At 41.7% G+C, this 17,924-nt stretch overlaps 1 protein-coding gene across 1 annotated transcript; it reads right to left on the reverse strand.

Annotated features, from left to right (window-relative positions):
- Window positions 1-1,214: 1,214 nt before the first annotated feature.
- LOC131685552 (uncharacterized) lies at window positions 1,215-17,590 on the reverse strand. Its single transcript, XM_058969359.1, has 5 exons — window positions 16,883-17,590; window positions 4,003-4,359; window positions 3,427-3,938; window positions 2,726-3,370; window positions 1,215-2,587 (listed from the first exon to the last, which is right to left on the reverse strand). The coding sequence occupies exons 1-5, from the start codon at window positions 16,986-16,988 to the stop codon at window positions 2,177-2,179; spliced, it is 2,031 nt and encodes a 676-aa protein (XP_058825342.1). The 5' UTR covers window positions 16,989-17,590; the 3' UTR covers window positions 1,215-2,176.
- Between the last annotated feature and the right edge of the window lie 334 nt (window positions 17,591-17,924).

Below are 17,924 nucleotides of genomic sequence, written 5' to 3' on the forward strand. Positions count from 1 at the left end.
GTACGGAAACATGGTAATACACCTCGATCAGTGTTGTTTCCGTCAAAAATCGTAGTTAAAGCAACGACGTTAAAGCTATGTAGACGTTCATTTCATTCATTCACGCGATCCATTCTAAAATTTCACAAATTGTTTATTCTTGATATTATATCGCGATCATTTTGCACTATACATAGTTTTTGTCCACATTACGCGCAATCGTACCGATTGTCGATTAAAGATATCAGATTAGCTCGCAGTTTTAGCAATACTCTCACGGCCGGCTGTTTGGAGTTCAGTAGTTTAGGGAAAAAGTAAATCACTCTCGATGGCCGGCTATACAGAGTTTAAACACAAGAAAAACATAACTAAATATCTTTTTGCTCTGAGTATTCGTATACTCGGAGACTAACCATCCCACCGCATAAAAACTTTCATTTCGCGGTCGCATTGCCTGCTTGTGGCGAATCCTAGACCTATACCTGTCCCTCAATCCAACTCCGTAATACCTATGGAAGCGTCGCTGAGTCGGTGGCCTTCTATAAGTAGATATTACATCAACATTTCCTACCCTATCCTAAGTATCGGTGAAGATGGTCGTGGCCGGCAATAACGATTCTCATGATATTGGTTTACTGAACTCAAAAGAGATAATGCTCATTCCCGATCATTTATCTCACTAGCAAGATGAGTTAAATTACCGATAGGCAACATGATAATCGTTAGTATGCAATCTACGAATAGCACCGTGCTTCGCAACGCAACGCAACGCGGCAGATCTTTTGGTTTGGAGATTTTTTAAATCCGCGGTTGAGTTTACACTTCTGGAATTTAGATCTTTTTTCGGTCACTGAAAATCAAAAATCCATCTCCAATTTAAAATGCACGTGGAACAAAATCCCGCGATCAAATTCCCGAGGTGTACACTAGTAATCTTTATCATTTCGAGAGTGTATTTCTACAAAACATTTGCTCAACATGTAGTTGAATTATTTGTGTTGCTTTCCGGGTATCCCCATGGTGTTCGTGTGATAAGAATGTGACTGACGCAGCCATTCCTTCCTACGTGATTATGTCTACTCGCACACTGTATACTCAAATGACGCTTTGCACACTTGCAGAGCAAATCGCCACGTAGCAGTTTTATAAAGTATTGAACCAAGAATGTCTAAAATAACAATAACATACAATAAATTGAAAAGTTAGGATTTCTTTCATTTCGAAGAAACTTGTTCTACTATCGCTATTAGTTTTATTTGGTTAAATATGAGTTGGATTAAATGACACTTGACGGGTTCTGGTGCTTAGGAATGGCAATTGGATGAATTAACTTCAATGTTGTTCACTTTATTGTTTATGGGATTGGGTCTTCCCTCCACAATGCAAGGTAGCAAGAACGTGACAAGAAATAGAGGATTGGTATTTATTAGATTGAAGACGTGTGCAAATTTCTAAAAAGAACGGTTCGTTGGCTAGGTGTTTAGACGGTTGTTATTGCTGTTTGTTGGTTTACTATATTAGCAAAAACTAGACAAGTATGTATAATTTATCCGCACATTTTTTTAATTATGCAACAATCCTACTTCAATTTTCCAATTATATAGGATTAACATGAATGTTATTTTGTACTATACTTTATTGAAGTTGTCAGTTGGTTTTTGTCTTATTCAAAACTGCAAAATTTATTGTAAACTGTTTGTATCATTTTGGAATTCTACCCGCTACGATTGATACTGCTTTTATTTTTTTCTGAAATAGCATCACGTATTTTTCGTTATTTTGCGCTTTAGAAATTACAAATAAGCGATCGTTTTATATTGAATTTTCTCCTACTGCTTCCAGAGAAAAATTTCCCTAATATCGGTTACTCCATTTATTAGAAAGTGGATTGCAATACGAACTCTATCGATAAGAACCGTGGTTCGAATAATGATAAATGTTACAAATGTGATTGAATAGTTCTATTTACAAGGATCCTCGATATTTTCATTAGAAAATGATGAGCATAATACAGGGCTCTAGAGTTAATATCACAAGTCAAAACTATTCTATCGAGCTACTCGAAACATTCTTCAAGCTTGATATGCCTTCCGTCTGTAGCGTCACACGCTCCTCTGCGCTAAATAACATAATTATTGTGTAACCCCTCAAGTAATCTCACTAATAATGGCTTCAAACAGTTCAACTGATGATTAAGTTAGTTGCTGATTGTGCTGATACAATCGCTGGCTTTCACGTGGTGGGTTATGTCGACGCTAGATTCCCACGTATTCTTCAAATTATTGCTACTGATGAAATTCAGCGTCTGCTGATCCAGATCCGATCCCGCGGAGAACTTCCGCGAAAGCGGCAAAGTGCTGGGAGCGGTGTAAGATGGCGTTGGTGTCAAAGCGGTCTTCGTGGAATTGATGATCGATGGGTTCGAAGCGCACAGTAGCGGTATCGTGTCGGTACAAATGCTACCCTGAATCGTGTCATTGTCTGCACAGATGCCACTCGGGGCGTTTATCGAGTCGGCACAGTCGATGCCCGCTTTTTCCAACGTTTCTTCCGACATGCCGCTGATGAAGGGGCATATGTTTGACGAGCGAACCAGCATGCACCAGTTCTGTGTTGGAAATAATATGGTACAAATATTTAGTTAGGTTGATTTGAAATAGTTTTGTTCGTAGAAACAGATTGTCAAAATTTTGTAATGGAATTGAAGTATGCAAATTTCAAGACGTTTAAACTAAAATATACTCACCAAGATATTCAAACAGATAGCATAAATAACTGGCATAACGCACGAATGCACATTCTCCAGAGCGATAACACTAAGGAACCAACAGATCGAGTAAATCGGCTGAAAGAACAGCCCAAACTTGATCGCCCGCTTGAACTCGGTAAAGTCCTGGATGTCGGAAGCCATACTGGGTGTGGACAGGTCTGCCAGCGAGAGTTGTCCCAAGTCGATCCGTGTGTCGTAGTAGTCGAGTGACTTTTTGATGCTATGCAAACTGAAACCATGGTTACTTTGCTGGGGCAACGTGACAACGGATTGACGGTTCTCCATCGTTTGGGCGAGATATTCCTGGCAGCACTTTTCCTTTAACTCCAACTGAGGATAGCTGTTACTTCGGGTGGCATGGTTGATCCCTACCGTGGAGGGCAACCTCGGATACATTATGTCGTTACACTTCGACGTGCTTTCGATCATGCTGTCTATGCTTTCGCATAGAATTTCCGTCTGTTTGCTGGATATCTTTTTGAGGGCTACCGTGCCCAATACTGTTGACAGGATGATGAGGAAGGAAATCGGTATCATAAAGCTTACAATCATTCCCTTCTGGATTGACATCCAGCAGTAGCGACGTACTTCGAAGGTGTCAATAGATGAGGCGTAGGAGAACTGGCAATATAATTGTTTTTAGGGCATTGCTTTGATGGAAATTTAAAGAAACTTACCAAAACATACACCGCAGGTACGCCGTATCCCATCAGGTAACTATACTTCAGCTTAGGTCCACATTCGTTCACAATTAAATCGTAAATCACATAAATGTAGATGAAGCACCAAATGCTTGTACTTAGATGCAAATAGTGCAGTAGAATCGCGATCAACTCACATTTGACCATATTACGAGTAGCCTGGACTCCTAGCACAAATGAAAAGTTGGAAGTCACCAGAATCAATATCAAGTTCAAACAAATCGGATAAAACGTGTTGAAATGTCGGATTCGTCGATTTCTCAGAAACAGAATTATTCCCGTCAATATTTGAGGAGCCAGGGCGAAGACAGCGCCTATCACAATCACGTTACCGCCGAGATCCTTTCGCAGTGTGCCATTCGTTCCGTAATAAATGTACATAATATTATCGATAAAGTCATGTCCTTTCATATCGTTATTCAAGCTATCGAACGACCCATCATCATCCACACGAGCCTGTGGATTTTTCCTCAACGACTTGGATGAGTCTACATGAAAGAATAATTGAATACATCATTACAAGTTCCGCCCAATCGTTACATTACTACTCACAAACTTTTATCACATTCTCGTCCCCAGGAAACCGGTTCCTCTTCATGGCACTTTTGTTCAGGAAGGTGGCATATATCTGATCCGGATCCGGATAGATATCCGGTGGGCGTGTAATTTCATCTTCCACCAAGGTACCGGTCTGCTCTTCGGGTATCGCTACCAACGGCCCACTGAGTCCCAGTCCTGCAAGACCGCCACTTTCGTACTCCTGGTTGAAGGCGCTCCGCGATGGATTGCTGTCGTAGTCGTAATACATCGGTTCCACGATGTCCGCGGCGGGGCGAGTGAAATTGATGAAGTCGTTGATATACCGTGTCTCGTAGTGACCGAATTTGGCACGGGCGCTGACCGTGTTGGCTGGAAGCAGACGAAGTGATGATGCTGTGTTAGTTAAATGTCGTACGCACTTATTACCATTAAGAAGTTGCTAATCAATTAGAAACGGAGAACTAAACAACCCACACTACTTTTACAGTAAACGGCAAGTTACGTCGGGTAGTTTAGAACAATCTTTCGATCGCCAGCATCTAGTTTAACCCGCCTAGCTGCCTTTTAGTTTACTGGGAAGATCTGTCTTTTTCGAGTGACCGTATATCCACATTAAATTTGCAAAAGGGCGAATAAGATTTGTAAACAAACTTTTATTTTGATGGTTTCTCTTAATTTACTATAATTTGAAAGCAGAAAAATATTTTTCATGAAATTCCACTCTGCAACAGACTAATCAGCGAAACAAGTTTGTTTACAAAAAACACTTTCGCCCTTTTGAAGAATTAATATTGATATGTTATATTAATTAGCGTACCATTTATATCTTAACCTTGATATTAATCTTACTGGCAACATTGCCACCTTTTGTACTTCCGCTGTCATCTATCGCTCATTCCAATAATGAAGACTTCTGACGAGCTTCTTTGTGACTCAATACTTTCTGTCCCCCTGCATTGCATTGGTTCTACCTCCTAATTACAATTTTCAAGCAACTAATATTAACCAATCAGCTGGGGAACATGATTAATGGAACATTCTATGGTTTGGAACTTAGCTAAAGTCTCGTAGTTTACAGACGCTCACCAAATATTCTGCTTAGGAATCACTGATACTCCCTGTGGTCCTATGAAACCATTATGCGTGGACGTTGAAGGGGACAGATTAACGACTGCTTGACGTGTTGAAGAGGATTAAATCTGTGGCAAAATATTAGATCATCACGAATTTTACCAACTATTCATACATATTGACATCGACAGAAAATTAAAACGCAGAAAGCTGCAGTGGCTACAACGGGTAGGACGATTAACCATAGCAAATATATATAGATATGACTACGCGATTCATCGATCGTGGGCCAATTCATTAACAAAACAGTGCGATATTCTTCCTAATCTGGTCGAAACAGGCAAATCACGCTACATCGAGTAAAATGTTTCAAACTCCAGCGTACATTGCGACATCACGGTAGGAGTAGAGAGGGTGAACTGGTTTCCGCTGAGAGACACTATTTTTGTCCCTATACAGTATCCTCTTTATTGGCGTAGTTCCACGCCACACGGAAAGCCGTTCAAGGATAAAAATCACCAATTTCTGGTTACTAAACTTAAGAATCTATATAATATATTCGAATATTTTTTCCATAGGTAACAAAGTAATATTTAAATCTGACATTTGCAAACGTCGGAGAGAAGGCGTAACCGAAGAAGCCCATGAAGATTGGATAAGGACGGAAAATGGAAAGTGGTTGCACAAAACACAATAAGAGAGAAGAAAAAACTGAGGAAGAAGCAAGAAAAGAAAGTCGTGTCGGCGGCTGCATAAGGGAGACGATCTAGTTGTCAAAGCAAGCGACGACGGATAAGTGTTTCAGGTATCGAAGGCAGTAAAGGGGCCAGATCTATCGAGAGGCAGTGGAAAATGATAGACTTCGAACTTTCCGTTGAGGCACTTCGCATAGACACCGGTGTTCAGAACATAGATGCAGACAAGCTGACGGGATACATGTGACGAGAGCATATTTTACGGAACTTCACAAGTTTGTGGACGCGAGAAACAAGGTCCATTAGGACATTGAGGAGATGGTTCTCAGAGTTTGAGCAAGCATTGACGTCGGGTAAACCTACTATCTTACTAGTCCTCCGAAGCAGAAGAAGGAGAAGCTGGTTGGAGTGGATAACACGCCAGTTTCCGTGACAAGAGCCTCGCCAGGAGACGGAAGACCAGGCGGCACCAAGAGGCAGACGCGAGGACGCCATCACTGCTGAAGGAAAGTACGCACCTCACCAGGTAGCAAGCTTGAGTACCGCTGTAGGTCGGAAGGAGAAACACAGGAAACAGCAAAAGCGGAAGGATTCTCCGCTGTTGCTGTTTCCTGCTGTTTTTGCTGGAGCAGAAGGGGGAGGGAAGAAAAACCTCCGGTTCGTCAGTCTGTGCTCGTTAAAGCTAATGATGCGACGCCGTATGCAGTGCTCCTCAAGATCATCAGAGGAGATCCGGAACTGACAGATTTGGGAGAAAACGTGGCAAGAACCAGGCGTACCCAAAAAGGTGAGATGCTCTACGAGTTGAGGGAGGACCCAATGATGCATAGTCGAGCTATTGCAGCAGATTATGTACCATTAATTCAATTATAGTATGTAAGTTATGATTTTGTTCTATTTTGTTAGTTTTTTTTTGTAATTGGCTCTCTATTATTATTGTTGTTAGTTTGTTAATGGAATTGAAAAAAATATATTTGTTATTTTTGTTTAACATAGGATAAGTTTTTGTACTAACCCCGTTAAAATTCAAACCAATAATTAGGCGTCGATAATTTGCGGAAAAAAACATTGTAAATGAAAGCGGTTGGGGGAAAGGTAGGATTCTGCCTGTTTTGCTCGAGGGCGGAAAAGAGGTCTTTCGTACCCACCCCGGAACGTCCAGACCAGACGTTGGGGCCATTGGGTGTTCCCCTCTGGACCAGTCATAACACCTCAAGGCACCTATAATCCCGCAACCGTTACCAAACCCGAAAGTATTTAATGTACCGGAAAAACCGAAACGGCAAAAGACGGCAAAATAGTCCGCACTAATCAGATGCCAACTTTTAAAGCAACCATCACTAACCCCGAATCTGTTGCTGCATGACTGACACCGCAGTAAAGTTTAGTTCGATGACCGTTAATTAGCCGCAGAACCACTGTTTCCGGAAAACTATGAGAGAGAGAAGATGGACGAGAGAGAGAGAGAGAATAAGAGGAATTGGACATCGAAGGGCTTCTGGGAAATGATGATTAGTGAGGAAGGTCAGTTGGGATAGAGTCCTAAAGCGAGTAAGATAGGCATTTTAAGTCCTAAGACAGTAAAGGTGAAAATAGTATAACACCCGTGAAGCTTCGACCCTGCAACAGTGTGGACCAGATACGCAGAGTCCAGTTGAAGTAATCTCCTGATCCAAGATCGGACCTTAATCCAGCGTTGGCGGCTACAAGTTTTCGGAAAGCAGTTCCAATTAAGGCGATACGGTACTGAGCCGACACGGTACTGCGTCGTGGTATTATCAAACCACTTACGTTCATCCTAGTCCACGTAGCACTATAGTGCGGTCCCCCAGAATCGCTCCTGGCTCAGACGACGATACGCCGCTCCATCGCGAAGTCACAAAACCACGAGATTCGTTCCGAGGTCCACGAAAGCACTCAGGTACGGTAACACTCAGGACGCGGGCTGAGGTTACCTACAATGCCACGCGCACCTTTTCTATCCTCGCTGGAAGCACCGGCGCTACACTGGCGTTGACGCTAAAGTCACCGCGTCGTTCACTAAGCAGCATCCACCGCAACGACGGCCCGCCAAACGGGCTCAGTTACGTTTAATTCCTCCTCTCTCCCACCCACGTGTTGAATCAACCAACTGCATACTTGTTCTTTTCGTTCCCATATGAGCCTTTTCTTTGTGGGATGATTTTATATTGGTTCGCTTTGATAGAAGATTGGTTAAAAGCGGTAAGTACCCTGAGATCAAGAAAAAGGTGAGCTAGCCGTACGGTGTTCTTCAAGAATTCTTTCAACACCAAGGAGTACAACCCTTCTCGGTCTGGCAAAAGTCGGTCTCGTCCGTCGCCAACCGATCTCGCCCACGATGGGAGCGCCTTTTGGACACCTCGCCTAGAACGCCTTCTGGGTCCGCCATCTTGCCCACCACTACAGCAACGAACCACACACCTCAGGAACCAGCCATCTCCATCTTGCACAAGGTCATCGTAGCAACAATTCCGGAACCGAAGACGCTCAGCGAGCGCTCGCTGGTCCACCTAGCTGCTAACAAACACAGTCGACAATTTGGTACGTACGTAGTGAACGCACCAGTGATACGCGAAACACCACCCACCACCATACAATAAAATCACAGATCTTAAGAAAGTTGAGTGTTTTATATACCAAAAGATCCGCGAAATCACTCCCAGTAGCGCGCCGAACTTGCAACTACGTTCGAGTCACGTGCTGCTGAATCTTGTCGGGAAAACCTCAAGTAACATACGATTGGGCAATGAACGTTTGGAACATTTCGGAGAGACGGGAATCGTTCGTCGACGTCACATTCTGTAGTCTTTCACCGACGGTATACCCATAGCGACCACTAGGCCATTTTCTATCGTATCGACCAAAGGAACCTTGCTGCAGTACGCAGAAGGAAGAGTACGCTACGCGCTACTTGCTTCAGAGCCAGAAGGCAGGCTCAGAGAGCAGTATCGGAACCAGATAAAGAGGGACGCGAGGCAGCGTTTTGCGAAGCTAGGGCCGCTTTAAAACGGGAGATCAAACTTAGCAAGTCAGAAAGTCACAAGAAGCTGTGCCGAGAATCTGGTGAAAATGAAGGGCCCGTCGACGCCAGCCGAAATGTGTCCGGATGAGCTGAAGATATGGCATCATCGATGCAACTGAAATCAAGCAAAGCCCCCGGTCAGGATGGAACACCAAACGTGGTGCTGAAAGCTGTGATCCTGGCATACCCGGACGTGCTCAGGATGGTGTTGCAGTAGTGGTTAAATGAAGGCAACTTTCCCGAAATGTGGTACAGAAGCTGTTGCTGCTGCCAAAGCCTCCGGGCGATCCGTCCTCGTGTAGGCCTATATGTCTACAGGATACACTTGGAAAACTCCTGAATAGAATTATTCTTAACAGGCTGATAAAATGCACGACGGACGAACGCTGACTGTTCAAGATGCAGTTCGGATTCCGCAAAGGAGTATTGACAGTGGAGGCAATTCTGACAGAGTAGGAGAGTGCGGAGAAGGCCGAAGCGAAGAGGAGATCGATACTGCGCTGTGGTCACGACGATAGATGAGAAGAATGCATTCAACAGTGTCAGCTGGGAATACATCGCCACAGCGTTGCACAGAATTTTGGTCTCCGACTATCTATCCTGATCCTGCAGAGCTACGTTCTGAGCAGAAGGCTGCTGTATGAGACGAACGAAGGGCAGAAGTTAATGTGAGTTGCAGCGGGCACTTCTCAGTGCTTCATTTTCGGTCCAACTCTTTGGAACGTGATGTACGATGGGATCTTGACACTGCGACTATCCAGGAAAGTGAAAATCGAGGGTTTTTCGAACGGCGTGTCACTGTGATGGGTGGGAAACTTGAAGAGGTGAAGGTGTCGGTGACGGAAACTATAGACGCGATGAACGGGGTCTAGTCGCAGATAATTCACCACAAGACGGAAGTGTTGTTGGCGAGCAACTGCAAAGCGGTTCAACAAATTCAGATTGATGTCGGAGGGCACGTGATTGCATCGGAGTGTGCACTGAAGCAATTGGAAGTGATGATCACCGATCGGATGATCTTCAACAACCACGTCGACTACGCCTACGAAAAGTCGACAAAGGCGACGAACGCAATAACGAGGATCCTGACAAATATCGGTGGCCCAAGAAGAAGCATGAGACTTCTGCTGGCTAGTGTTTCGTCATCGATACTGCGATACCAAAACCAAGTGGAATCGTAAGAAGCTGAACAAGACGTTCCGGCTGTTAGCCGTACGAGTTGCAAGCGCGTAGAGAACAATATCGTCGGAGGCAGTATGCGTTGTCGCCGTAATGATCCCCATCTGCATTATTCCGGCAGAGGATATTGAATGCTACAATCGGAGAATCACCAGAAACGTGAGGAAAATGGAATGGGACAATACGGAGAAAGGAAGTTTGGCTTACCGGTTCATTCCAAACATGCCGACGTGGGTCGTTAGAAAACACGGAGAGGTGAACTGTCGCTGGACAGCTCCTGTCATGCCAGGCTGCTTCAGGAAATATCATCATTGTTTCGGGCACGCAACGTCACCGTTGTGTCCGGAGTGTGAGAACGTCGGGGAGACATCGGAGCATGTGATCTTCGAATGTCCGATATTCGAAGCGACACGTAGGGAGATGCTTGAAATGGGTGGACTGAATATCAACCCGAATAATGTCGTCTACAGAATGACAAGCAACGTAAACACGTGGAATACGGTTTACAGAGTGGTGATGCAGAACAAGATCGCCTTATAGCGGAAATAGCGTGTTGTACAGCGAGCAACTGGCTAGATCCATCGCCGGCGACTAGTCCAGTAGACTACGACAGAGCACCGGGTATGGGTCGTCGGGGCACCAGTGAACCGGATTCTACACCGGAATCGCCGAACTAACCTCGGAATTTGGCTGGTTGGCTCGGTTTCGGGACAACTTCTCTCGCCGGAAAATTCTCCGTTGGAGCGGGCTAGGTCCATAGTCGGGGACTAGACCGAGTAGTTCGTGTACGAATCGGGAACTGAATGGCTCAACGCGGAAGTGGTGGTAAGTGGCACTAGCAGGGAGCCAAAGTGCCTAAAGGAATTGCGAAGCTAAATGGCACCGGCTAGGGAGCCAAAGGGCTGAGGCCTTGGTTGAAACGGTTGCGGTGCTGAATGGCACAAGGGACAAACTTGAGTTTTCCGTCCATATTGTCCTCGTACGGCAAGAGCACTTATTCTCGAACCAAAACTAGCTATCGCACAGATATAGCCACTTTGTGTGGATGGTCGAAAACTGATAGTGTATCGATGAGTGGTGCTCTAAACTTACTGAAGGAACTAACTACTAAGTAATTAGATTAGAGTGGGTGGGTATGGTAAACAGGTTCGGCGACAAGAGTTGTTTTAGCGGGAAAGGTGGCTGACGAAACCCGTTCCTGGAGTGGGTTCTTAAACTTTTTTTCTGTACCCAAAATAACACACTAAATTAACTAAATAAATCATCAATCGATTGTCACGGTAAAGATGGACACGTCTATCTATACCAGGACACATGCTAATGATTCGTAGTTATGCTGCCTAAACTCGACCCTCATTAGCAGAAAACAAAGATTAAGCCCGTACGATATGAAGCCTGTTCTAATGACCCTGCCACTTCTAGTTTTCCGATCTGTTTACTTCACATCCTTGCTCTCACTTGAGTACTATGGCTCTAATTTTCATAACTTTCCCTACCCAGGAATCTCTAGCTAATTGAATGTCGTTAAAATGTAAACAAATAAATCATCAAAAATGAGTTGTATTTGTTTCGTTCGAAATTCAAGTCCTATTTAGGTGCTTAGTTAATTTCTGAAATTGAATTAGATTTTTTACTGACGCAGTTAACCTCACTTTTCTTGACAGTTCACTAGTATTGTTTACATGGACTTAGAAAAATTTGTGGACGACTAGATTCGCTCGAAGAAAATCGTAAAGAATTTTTCTAAGTCCATGTAAACAGTACAAGCGAATTGTCAAAAATGAACATCGAATTCATTTGTGACGTCAGTGTAAAGTATTCAAATCTTTACGCTGACGTCACAAATGAACTCGAGTATTCATTTTGGCTCCATCCATAAATGACATTTATTGAGTGATTTTAACACCCCCTTCCCCCATCGTAGCATTTCATCACTAATTTCTAAATACTCTCCTGGTAATGACGCAGCTTGACGGTAACCTCCCCCCTTAAAGTTCCAGCACAGGAACCAAATAATTTGCTCATACTTTGATTTTGGAATTATATATAAGAAAACGTTTACGAATTGGAATTGAAATTTCTATTTTCTTGTAATTCATTAACAGTTGGTTCCTAGCAATTAGATGAAACTGGTAAGATTGTCGTGACCTCACGTAAACTCCTACAATCGTGATTCGCTGGTTGAACATTTTGTCGTGACTAACGACTTACCTTTCAATATAGGGGCCCCTTTTCAAAATTTCGGAAGCAAAATGATGTAAGATTTTGAACGCTTATATCTTTTGTTGTACTAAATGGATTTAATTAATTTCCTCGGCATTTTGTCGAAAATATTTGTACCAATGTTGTATTAAATTTTGGAATATGTAGGACTTTCATTATCAACGGAAAAATAGTGTTTTAAAAAAATCTTTCGAAAACGACTCGAAAAAGTGAAAATTTTCAGCCCATCCCGCACAAAGCTGTCAATATGGTGCTCCAACCGAACAATAAAATGATGAAAAGTTTTAAATATAGATCCACTACATATTGATTATTCGTATTGGGTTGCTTGACGAGAGTAGTTGGTGGGGGAAAGCGTTAAGTACATTTTGAACCTTAATAACAGGTTTTTGCAAATCCTTCCAAGAAAATCAGTGAATGTGGCAACTCTAGCGTAAGCTACACCAAAACGAATGATGAAAATATTTTCATTTATCGCACAAAAGGAGGGCCTTTCATCTGCATCGAAAAGTTAATAAATAGGAACGCCTTGATGCAAAGCGTGCTCATTCGGTGTGAGCTGCGAAAGGGGAATGATCATATGTGTGTACGCAGTAAAAACAATCGTCGGCAAGGTTTGAATCGTTTCAAAAGATTCTCGTCTTGTATCAACATAGTTATCTACAAACCGTCCTTATTAGGACGAATGCAAAATGGAAAAAGAATTTAATTAGAAAGTTTCTTTTGTTAACTAGTATTAAGTTTGCGCTTGTTAATTCTGTACTTTTACCAGTGAATCAAACAACGACAAAGGTCCTTTCAGAACCACCATAATTATTATAAATAATAACTCGAAACATTCCCACATATTTCATTGAGTATCATTTGATTTGAATTACAAGTAAAACGGGTAGTTATGTTCTAGACATTACCCACCCATTTTTTTAACTGGACCGCTTTTTAGTTGGACCTCTGCTAGTTGGACCATTGTCCAACTAAAAAGCATCTGAATGTCAAAATCTTATGTCAAATTTACTTTGACAATCAATCTGACAATTATTAGAGATGTGAATAGATGCAATTACACTACTAACGTTTCCTTTGGAGAGTTTTTGACATCTCCCAAGCAACACTTGTAACAAGCAACGACAGCGATTAGTTGCATAAGCAAAGGCTTTTACACGTGTGCTTTTTGGGTTGCTACACCAGCGCAATAATGGTTGCCATATACCTTTATGTAACGAATTATGTTGCTGAAACTGCTAGTCAACAACTGGTGTTGCTCGGGCTATCAGTCGGTCCAACTAACAAATCACGACTGTGTTCCCCTTAAAAAACTACGCAACATGACATAATTCCCTACCACCCTGTCATCCCACATCATCACAAAATACGAAACTCCCCTCTCCCCCATGTAACGTCATTCATGGAGGGACCCTTTTGACAGTTCGCTTGTACTGTTTACATGGGCTTTGAAAAATTCTTTACGATTTGCTTCGAGCTAATCTAGTAGTCCTCAAAATTTTTATAAGTCCATGTAAACAGTACTAGTGATATGTTAAAAACTACAAGGGGCAGCTCTACGAGGTTGCACGAGCTGTAGACGTAGGACTATACTACTTTGTAAAATATTTATTTTCTTAGTACATTTATAGTAATAATAATACTACGTTCACACTGCGAGTTAAAACGTGTTTTAACGCTATCTTGATAGTTTTCTCGTTGCTAATTATTATAACATGTTTTAACTCTGTAGTGTGAACATAGTATAAATCAAATATATTTCTTACAGGCATTGCATTTATCGCTCATATGAGTAAATGCGCCCGGATAGTTTGCTACTGCGACAATAAAAACTCACATTTTCACACGAAAAGTTATTGGCACTCACATAACTTCTCCGGATAAATACAACGTGTTATTTCTCCGGATAAATAAAACAGCCGGAGAATGAGTGAATGAGTTTATCACGGTATCTTTTTTTCGCTCGCTGCTTTCTGTCGTTATTCCAAAACACGAAAAAACAAGTCTATCATACTTCTTTGCCGCTTTTCTTTGTAATTAAGTGTATTTTTTGAAGTTTTTATTGATTTCCACGAAATTAAAATTTTATCACCTTCTCCGGTGAGAAGGAAAAAGTCAAATAAATTTTATCCGGAAAATCATTCTCACGCTATTTGTGGAGACGGAGAATATTGCGACTCATCTTATCCCGGAAAAGTTGGACATCGGATAAGCTTCTTCTCGCGTGAGTGAGAGAGAATTACAATGCCTGATTTCTTACGTATGGTTTAATCACAACCAATCAACATTGAATATTACATATTGAACCAAACCTTCTTGGTTATCAGGTCATTTCATTTGTAGTAGGTGATCGAATCCGATTGAACTTATTTAAGAAGATCTGAAGAAAGAAGACAGAAAACTGTGACCGAACTAATATCTGGAACTAAATCTTTATAGCATAAGATTAGCTTGTAAAAACTTTTCGACCCGGACCGGCGAAGAAAAATCAAATTTTAGACAATATAATCACATTTCATGTATAGACCAAGCCTTCTAGTTATATTTTGCCATTATTGTAACTTGCCTAAAGTACGCTTACAAATATAGCGAATGCAGTGATCTTAACCATATATCGAAACTATAAATATACAAGAATCGAAAACAATTTTATATTTGGACAAGATGCGTTTTTGCACCGGTTTTTTAAGTGGCAGTGTATTCATTCATAAATAGGATTTGTAGTATGTATCTATTAGTAGAATCAAAATACTATAGGCTGAGTGGAAATGAATCACGTAAAGGGGAAATGAATCAATGCATTGATCGAACGTAAATAATAAACTTTCTTTGTGCAATTTAGTAACAAACTAGATCTACCTACCTACACATTCGCCTCAAACATTAAACCCAAGCGCACAAAGCAAAATGAATCAACGCTGATGATGATGGGTAGAGCGAAAGAAACAACTAATACCACGACACTATGTTAACCGTGTTTGCAAATGAAGCTCGCATGTACAAACTATTTTGTGTACGAATAATTATACATAAAAGTGTGCTGGAAACGAGCACAACACAAAAGATAGCATAGTGTTTGAACGGACAAGCTCAGTCGCATTCACTGGGCACTGTACCTCACCAGGCAGTGTAACGGACTTCTAACTCAGCTACACTGGCTGTGAAAACACACAACGCAGTGATCTGCTTTGCCTGCAGTTCAACAGGCAACTGAGCTGGTCCGGCGAAATCCGTCCGTTTAAATAGTCGATGATGACGTCATTCATAGAAGCGTAGCGCGCTAGGTACACAAATCTGTCGTGCTGGACTTGGGAAGCGCTATCTTCTGTGTGTAAATGCGCGATGATTTGACTAGGTTGTTCATTACTTAAATTTTTAATGCCATGATATCAAAAATCTTTGGGTTTATCTATTGGAATCTATTCTTAGAAGTATTTCGGGGCGATATGCGCAAAAAAATTATCGTGAGATGGCTAAATTATAAGCGTTTAAATTGGACCACTTTTCGTTACATACCATTTTTGTAGAATTTGCAACGTGCACCCCTATATCGAAAACAAAGACGTAGTCCTACGTGAGGTTGACTGTGCCGGTAAAGAACCTAATAGTTTTCAACACTCATTACTAGTTCACAGTCGTTCTCTGTTTGAATTGTACAAATGATGTTGTGTAGAGATGATGAATAAAAAGTCAACCCAAACTTCAATAGTGAAAATGAAAACATTCTAATTTTCTTGGATGGAATTTCAAATAATCATCTTTCCGTGCATTGATTGATCAAACTTTTATCTACCCACCCGGCATCCAATCCTAAGCATGGTTTCTTTGTCGTTCTTGATGGTTTAGAAAAGCATATTCGAACGGACCGATTTTGATGCTAGTGAAGTGATTGTAACCTCTATAGATATACATTGAGTCTGCTCCCATTGTCGTTTTCAAATTGGGAGCAACATTCGACTTCATGGAAAAGAAGATGTGCGAGCAATAAATTATTGGGTTTGGAAGATACATAGAGATGTTCACCCCATTCGAATCATGTGAGTATTTATAAAGAAATTATCCTGTTATTTTCCATTGTGGATGGTCTGCCCAGCAGTTTAAAAAAAATAAGAAGCAGTTACATTTATCAAATCAAGCAGTCATAATTAACAGATCAAGTTACACAAGACTTAATTAGCTTATGGCATATTCGTTTTTGACAGTGCACTACACCGGTGTAGTCGGTGCTACACTCATTCAAACTTGGGTGTAATCAGTCTATCTCTTTCTTTGCACTACACCGGTGTAGCACCAAGAAAAAACGAAAACGCCATTAGCTGAACTAAATTCTCAATAAATATGTATTAGTTCAGTATATTATATCTATTCAGCAGTCACATCACTTTGCGACTAATTTTTTTTTCTTCTAGTCACTAGGTGACGTGACTGGGAGAATAGGGCCCTAAATATATTCAGTTGTGGTTCCCACGATAGTTTTGCTTGCTGCAATTTTATAGAACTTATCGTAAACTAACAGTCCAATTTCTTACACAGTTGTTTTTCATGATCTGCTGGTGCTCTACGAAGTATTTTTCGTTTCATGCTTACTCTTAGGCTTAGTATCTCACGAAATAATAAAATGACTAACAAATCGCTGATATGTTTATATTTGGAGTATCCCAAATTCCATATCACTTACGTTCGACGACCATACTGAAGAGAAGGATGAGTAACAGGCTGCAGTCCGATGGGTATGATAATTGCACTGCTATACCACTAATGCTTCGTTGCCTGGATATTGCCATCTTGGTTTCACTAGCGAGAATATACACTGTCTCAAGTTTGAAAACTTCTTCACCAATCAACGATTCAAATGCTCAGCAGACGTGAAACACATAAAACTAAACAATCGATGCGAAAAAACATTCACAGCCAATATCGACTGAACAATCAATTGCTTGCACTAGTAAAAAGATTGGAGGCGAAGCGTAAAACTATGCTTTACATTACACAATGGAAGACTATGACGATTGTTCCCCTTATCCGACGGAGGGTGTAGCTTCCAACCCTCTATTGCCTTTGCTTTGCGAACTGTTATCACAATTGCTATCCAATTTTCAACTATTTACACCGAACAAAACTTATTCCAAAATGATGTCAATTCGATGCAAAATGCCAAGCCAAAATGTAAACTCCAGGATAAAAGTGAGTCCTGTGTCCTTCGGATATGCAGACAGTCTGGGTGAAAAGGAAAATTTTTCACGTTGATTCTCCCCCGATCACATCGTGCTCACACATATACAAACGACCCGCCGTAAGCTACGACTGTAGCGAGTGAAAACCCTACCCTGCGGGCGCAATATGGAGACGGTGGTTATTCACGTCAGCGCCGGTCGACCATCATTCCGTTCGTCATGTGATGGGCAGGCACGACAGGATACTGTTGTCATTGTGCTACACCCCTACGAATGACACTCTGCCGAACCTTTGATGGTGGTGATGTCAAGGTAACACAAATCGCTACAACAAACACATCGTTGCTAGGTTGAATGAATTTTCCTGGAAAAGCCCGTGTTTACGAGTGACCCAGTGATGTATCCTGGCACGAGTTTTGCGTTTACGTTTATGAAAGATGATATGTTCAGTCAAAGTAACTGGGATTCTGAATGAATTTTGACTGGATTCCAGCTTAATTGATCCCGAGACCGATTAAGTCGGAATCGTTTGTTGCATTTGTTCAG

This window comes from Topomyia yanbarensis, chromosome 2, assembly GCF_030247195.1.
Source record: "Topomyia yanbarensis strain Yona2022 chromosome 2, ASM3024719v1, whole genome shotgun sequence".
Taxonomy (NCBI): Eukaryota; Metazoa; Arthropoda; class Insecta; order Diptera; family Culicidae; genus Topomyia; species Topomyia yanbarensis.